This window comes from Gordionus sp. m RMFG-2023, chromosome 3 (assembly GCF_954871325.1).
Source record: "Gordionus sp. m RMFG-2023 chromosome 3, tfGorSpeb1-WG-v2, whole genome shotgun sequence".
NCBI classification, from domain to species: Eukaryota; Metazoa; Nematomorpha; class Gordioida; order Chordodea; family Parachordodidae; genus Gordionus; species Gordionus sp. m RMFG-2023.
Genome location: NC_088777.1, coordinates 43,125,993 through 43,133,428, shown reverse-complemented (window position 1 = coordinate 43,133,428; position 7,436 = coordinate 43,125,993). Strand labels below are relative to the sequence as shown.

Genomic DNA, 7,436 nt, shown 5'->3' with positions numbered 1-7,436 from the left:
GTCGCTAGCACAGCTGATTTATTTAAAATTTTATCCTTCTATTTATAATTACAAGACCAGTCAGATTTGACAAAATATTAACAAAAAAAGATTATACCTTTTTAAAAGCTATCCTATATGTCAAATCTTTAATTAACCCTAGCCTATAATTCTTTAACATTCCTTGATTAATTATCAACATTGAATACGCGACTATAAGGATGGCATAGATATTAATATTTTAATTGGCACATATAATAAAAAAGAAAACGTTATAATACAAATCTACAAAAAATAAAATATACATTGCATAAAAGAATATTTAAATATTTATGATTTTTCTTGAGAATTTATTTTGAATTCTTTTCTTATTTGGATCCGTACGTTTCATTTTAACCGGTGTACTTAAAACTTTATAAAGCATTCTTTGCGAATCATCCAATTCCATTTGATGATTCAAATTTTTATTATTATCATGTTCACTTTTTTTCAAGCTATTTAGAGACGCGCAACGTTTATTTTTCCTCTTAAATATGGACTCATTTGACGTTTTTTGCCCCTAATTAATCCATAAACAATTTACTAAATTAAAAATATTTTTATTGAGTTTAATAAAGAAGCTTAATAACGCTTCTCATATAATTTATATAAAAAATTATGCATCACTGGATAGTCTGCACTCTCCTGGCAGAAAATAAAAAAAATATGGGCTGGGCAAATGGCATCTCTGCAGGTCTGATATTATATAAGATTTGTTAATACCAAAGGCAACCCTAAGGGGGAAGGGGAAACGCGTGCAGAACGCACCAAAATCTATCATGGATACGCCTATATTTTATATTTGAGGAAAGTAAATTTCGATATGAACACGTGTAAATCAATAATATTGATTAATTAATAAATCCCAAAAATAATACTCGTTTTAAATTAGCTAAATTTTGTAAAATTTATTTTAGCGGAATTAAATATTTTTATTATTATTCTTGCATAGCAACTAATATAAAATTTTTTTAATAAATAAGTTATGTGGATTGCTTAAACAATATATTATGGTATAATTATGTTATATCATCACATAATACAAATAAAACTTTGGGTGATCAATGTTAGTATTTGTCCCGGACCGTAAAATATTTTTATAGAAATTGATCTCAACCCGAAGTGATTTATTTTTGGCAGGCACTCGAGACTATAGCTGGGTAATTACTATATTTTTTAAGCGAAAACTATCATCTTGGTCTTGGAGTTTTAAAAATATAGCAGCTCAAATTTGAAAAATAAACTAATACATATTAAAACGCCTTAATGTTAACAGATTTTCTCCGGCACGCGCCTGTAATTAGACGATATTTAGCCATTACCCAACTATAACTTGAGACGGACTTCGAGCCGTGCAGATCTCTAATCATTATATATATTTTTTAAAAAAAATTAAATTTAACACATACCAAATTTAGTTCACAAATTTCAGAAGGAAGTTCAATCGTCCCTAATATCATATAATTAATTTGATCTATTTCATCGTTTGATATAGGTGTCCATATAGAAATAACCTGTTCTTCAAAATTAATTTCTTTAACTACACCTATTTTTATTGCATAAATAAATATAAAATGATAAGCAAATCAATTTGAAAATTGCTAAGATGAGTTATATTATTGAATGCGAAATGTAAAACAACATAAAATCTGCGTTATTTTCTCTTTATATGAATTAAAAATGAAAATTTACCTAATCCAACGAGTGCGTGGTTTGCATTGAGTTGATAATCTATTTTGGCGGACAATGTATTATCAATGTCGTCATTATCCTGCGAGTATTAAAAATGTATATAATTATTATTGAGTTACTATATTGTATATAAATAAATTTTCAAATATAATTGCATTTTATAAAATATCTTACTAAATATTATAGTAGTAGTGAAATCTTAAGTACTATCTTATTTATCTTGACTCCTTGAAGTCAAAAGTAATAATGATGAGCGCCGGAGTTTATAGGTTATTTAAAAATGTGTTTGTAAATTATCCACAAAAAACAATATTTTTGAATGGCAGCTATAGTTTAGAGTCAGAAAGTTAGAGACATGGGATGAGAAGGGCAGGCTATTTCGGCCCAGATTCGATCTTCGGAGGGGCCTATTTTTTTGAAAACCAATCTCTTGAACACTAAGAAAAAGACACAGTGTTGACGGCCAAACGCTAAGTAAAAAAGATAGAAAGATATTATAGTTAGAGTTAATATGCTTGAAAAAAAAATTTAATAAAATTTAAATTAGTCGTTTTTTTGTAAAAATTTATTACACGTTGACTGACACTGTATTATTTATCCTGAAGTCGATTCCTCGTTACTGAAATCTTTTTATTAGAATTATCAAAAATATTCTATATAATAACCATCTCTTAACTCCGGCCAAAATGTATTCGCTCTTAAATGATTTTACACTGCATTCACAGTTAGTGCAAATTTGCGGCGAAGTCTATATAAATGCGCGCCGCGAATTCGAGCTAACTATGAATGAGGGATCATGCAGATATTATTGAGAGTTCGATTTTCTTTTTTAAAAACTATAAAAAATAATAAATATAAATTAACATGTTTGGTTTGCGTAATGTAGCCCAATCCAATCAATTTATGCGTCAAACATTCTTCAATTGATGCTTTCAATTGAAAATTTTCAGCCGATGATCTTGATGTTAGATAACATTTTTTAGGCAGTAAACTAATCGAAAGGATTTGCTTGAATGCAAACTGTTAATGAATATATATTTGTAAAGATCATAATTTAGTTTAAATATAAATTTTCGATTAAGAACGTTAGATTTTAAATAATTGAGATAATATAAAGGGTGCGGCAAAAATTTATGAAAGAAATGCAATCCGAAGAACGTTATTAAAATATAAAACATTTAAGTTTAATTATTTATTAATGAATCTCATTACATCGATTGGTTTGATAGTTTGCATCCAACCTGTGTAAAACTTTCTAGGTATTAAGCTTGGATGTCTTAGTTTGGCGAAATAGCAAGCTATAAGCAATGCTCGATTTTGGATACTAGTTATTTTCTTGAAATCCTGCCTAAATATAATTGATTTGTAATTATAATGATTGATTGGGTAGGTAAAAAATATTCAAAATGTATTAGATATTGTAGGCGAATAAAATCCAGAAACCAAAATTATCGATAAAATATATTTTTGGCCGATCACTCACAACGTAGGTCCAAAATTCTCAAAATAAAAAAAACCCAGCTAATCCAGAATTATTTTTAAAATGATTATAGTATATTTAAATAAAATTATTTATTAAATTATAAAAGTTATATTTTATAATTATTCAAATACACGAAATTTAAAACATGTATATTTTTTTAAAAAAATATTTAAATTTAACCTGGCAAAATCTGATTTAAAATATTTTTTAAAAAAACGTGCTCCTTAAATGACATACGTAATTAATTGAAAAATAGCCAAAAAATTTAAACACCCTTCAAATTATCATTATAACTCGGTTTATGTCGCTGGTGTTATTTGTGATCCACCTCTGTGGCAAACTAATTACACAAAGAAAGAAAGAAAGAAAGAAAGAAAGAAAGAAAGAAAGAAAGAAAGAAAGAAAGAAAGAAAGAAAGAAAGAAAAAATTTCTTGTTTTATCCATTAATTAAATTATAATTTCATACAATAATTTGATTCCGGTATCGAAATCGGGTTCATCCGAATCTATTATCGACCCCTCGAGCTGATTCTTCAGGTAGGGCTGATTTTTAAGATTCTATCTCAAGTTCAGAACGTCATAAATTTTTAAAAAATGTTTTCATCAGTGTGTCTTAAATGATGTAGCTATAGTTAATAATAGGAATATGCCATTTTAATTATTATATTTTAAAAAAAAAAGATTTAGCAAGGATTTCATATTTTAAAAAAAATAAAATAAATTGCAAACGATTGAATAAGTGATTTTCTTTTCTCCATTATGAACTGATAATCGGTGAAAGGCTTATCAACGTGCCAATCATTTATCGTAGTTTCGCTTAAACCCGTTCCATCATTAAGAACGAATCTAGCGCATGATCTCAAAAAGGTGAGAATCGATCTATCATGTGACATGATATCCTTAATCGACTTGTCATTTTCATTGCCAAGTGCTACACCGTCTGCTAAAACTACTTGAAAAACAGTGTCAGGTTTGATGGTATGTATAATCTGCGCCAATAGATATATACCTAGCCCTAATATATGCATTTTTTAAATAAAAAAAAAAATTAAGAAATAGTACATATATATATTTAGATAAGTATTTAAAATAAACTTTTAGCTGGGAGAGATCGACCTTCTTAGTCGGAAAGAAAGAAAGAAAGAAGGAAAAATGAGTAGCAAAGGGTCAACTTTTTAAACGCTGAACGCTTTGGTATGACCTTTGTGTAAAACTTCAAAAAAAATAAAACTTGAATTTCCTAAATGCTGAACGCTTTGGTATGACATTTGAAAAAAAATAAAACTTTTGATAATGTGACCTAATCAAAAATATAATTATTTAAATTCATTAACTTTAAGGAAAAAATGGAAATAAGCTTTTTTTAATGTAAAAATAAAAACTTATTTTTTCGAATTGAAGATAATTTATTAATTTTTTTTAAATTTTCAAAATGAATAAAATTTAATAAATTTTAGCTTAGGGATTTATAAAGTTGTGAAATTTTTACAAAAAATAAAGTAATATTAATTTATATTTCAAATTATAATAAGAAATGGGTAGTTGTATATTAATCAAATATAAAAAAATAATCTGGTAGGAATTATAAATTTCAAAATTTTGATGGAAGATTTTGGTCATGTTTTATAATTTCATAAAGTTAAGAAAATTTATAAATTTTGAGATTTACAAAAATAAATTTAGGTAACAGCCTAACTTAAAAAAAATAATATCGTTTTCTTTTGATTTGAGGGTTAAATTTGGGTTTTTTAAAAAAAAGTTGTAAGTTTTTTTTAAAGTTGGCTTGATGGGAGTTTGATAAAGTGTTGTTAATTGTCCCTTATACAAATAATAAAAATAAATGTAAAACTAATCGATTTTAATTGTTGAAAACAAATATTATAATACATAAACCAATAAAAATCTAGCTCATAGAGATGAAAAATAGTAAATTAAACATAGTAACCTAATTTAAAATATTACCTTTAAACCAACCATTAGTGTTGACTATTAATGGGTATTTGTCAAATAAATGTTCTTTGTAATAGGTGTATAAATCATGGATCATTTTTATATAGATAATTGGATTGATGGAAGGTGTGTTGTGTCCATAATACATTGATCTTAAGTTTTATAAGTATACATGTCATATATTTCATCATTTTCAAATAAAAGTGTCAAAAATTATAGTAACATTTTTTTATGATTAATATTTAAGAATAAAATTTATGTACTTGATAACTTTAACATTCGATTTTTTGGAATATGATTTATCATTCAACCATGACGGAAGTATGCAATGACTCTCATTATCATCAATAATAGCTCTTTTAATAAGAACTAAAGAAATTATACCAGGTGGATGATATTCAGGCTGGCCAACATCACACTCCATCCATATAATACCTTCAAAATTTTGTTGTTTCTCTGGCATATCATTTGCGATTTTACTATTAGATGGGTAATTATATGTATATAATATGTTATCATCAAAATTGGTAGTTAGGCGATTTAGCAGATATCTGGCAAAAGTAGATTTCCCAGCTCCTAGCTTACCACATACTAAAAACTTGGGATAGTTTGGACAATGTGCTTGTAACATAGAGTTAATATGATTTTCACATGAAGGGATAATAAATGGATTATGGAAAAAGTCATTAGTAATTTGAGTGGCAGAAGTATCTTCTGTTATTAAGAGATTTGGAATTTTACTTATTGTCTCTTTCGTGTTTGCTTCATATAGTATTTCAATCTCAGGTATAGATATTTTGCATGCAATTATCTGAATATCCTCTTGCTCCATATTGCTAGTGGATTTATGAGTTCCCTTTATAACTTGGCTATTAATTATTACATCATCATTTATAGAATCGTATGTGTCTTGGAAAATTTCATTAAAATTGGAATTTAAAAATATAAAATTATCCATTTTATCATTTGAAGAACACTTATCTGGCAAAACTGGATTATATAATATTTGGAATTGGGTTGCATTAAAAAATTTGGGTAATATATTTTTTAAATATTCAAAATAAAAGATATTTTTTATTTGATAACTTATTAAAGAAAATTTATGAAATATGCCCTTAAATTTGTCTGATAGTAAAAAAGATTTTATGTCTGTTAACAAAGGTATTTTAACTGAATTTTCACTATTGTTATTGTTAGAAATAAAATTTATTTTGTTGTTTGCTTTATCATTTTTATTTGATATATAAAGAATGTGTTTTAAATCTTGTATTAGAATAATTGTATAATCCAGAAGAGGTTTTGATAAATTAGGAATATCCAGGTAATTACTATATCCTAATAAACATAATAAGAACTTAAATTTATAATTATTATTTTAAATATCAGAATTAATTTTCAAAGTTATATAATCAACTTTACTGACCTGTCACAACCTGATAGGTACCAGTAGTTGGAAATGAAAATAAAATGACTGGAGAAGATTTGTTAATACTTTTATATCCAAAAATACTAGAATCACCACTAACAACTTGATATATTAAATATCCATTTATATTAAAGCTTTGATTCTTCTTAACAAATAAGCATGAATAATCTTTAGATAATTTTATTGATATAAAACTATTAATATAATATGAACATATTTATTAGCTTTAAACTAACTTCAGATTTAAAAATTTTGCTTTACTTTTTCCCATTTGTAAATTTAAAAGCCCAACACTTGAGAGGTAAGTAACAGCTGATATCTCTTTATAAGACCTTACAGAATTTTTCCATACAAAGGTAATATATAGGTCACTTAACTGATAATAGGTGGCAAATTTTGGTATAATTTATACTCATCTTTTATTAAATATATTCAAAAAAGGTATATAAAAAATTTTAAATTGTATATAGTGCGTGAAGGAAATCAACGACTTCTTTATTTAACTACTTATATATATATATTTTTAAAGTATTGATTAGTTAATAATTGGGCGGTATGATATCTGCTTGACTTCTTATTTTTGTCTTGCAGTAAAAGTATAGGATTTTGATATTATACTCTTATCTATTGTCTGGCAGGGGGTGGGCATGCCCACGAGGCCGCGAGAAAATGTCAATTTTTGAGGCTGATCAGAGGATAATATCATAAAAGAGGCCGATTAGAAAAAATATATTATTATGTTCACATTATGTTCTCTTATCATTTATTTATTTTAATGATATCTCTATGATTTGAATATCACATTCCTTGACAATTGTCATGTCGTTTACTATAATTTAATGAAAAAATACCAGAGAGTGAAAGTT

General features: G+C 26.2%; 1 protein-coding gene across 2 annotated transcripts; it reads right to left on the bottom strand.

Annotated features, from left to right (window-relative positions):
- Positions 1-219: 219 nt before the first annotated feature.
- LOC135926182 (polynucleotide 5'-hydroxyl-kinase nol9-like) lies at positions 220-6,861 on the bottom strand. 2 transcript variants are annotated; one of them, XM_065461935.1, is made up of 10 exons: positions 6,807-6,861; positions 6,568-6,764; positions 5,408-6,479; positions 5,157-5,296; positions 3,924-4,209; positions 2,923-3,058; positions 2,575-2,730; positions 1,711-1,789; positions 1,428-1,564; positions 220-538 (listed from the first exon to the last, which is right to left on the bottom strand). In XM_065461935.1, exons 1-10 carry the CDS (start codon positions 6,839-6,841, stop codon positions 302-304), a joined length of 2,475 nt encoding a protein of 824 aa, XP_065318007.1. In that variant the 5' UTR covers positions 6,842-6,861; the 3' UTR covers positions 220-301. The 2 variants fall into 2 exon arrangements, with proteins under 2 accessions (XP_065318007.1, XP_065318008.1); XM_065461936.1 differs by lacking the exon at positions 220-538 and adding an exon at positions 1,088-1,380.
- Positions 6,862-7,436: the final 575 nt, after the last annotated feature.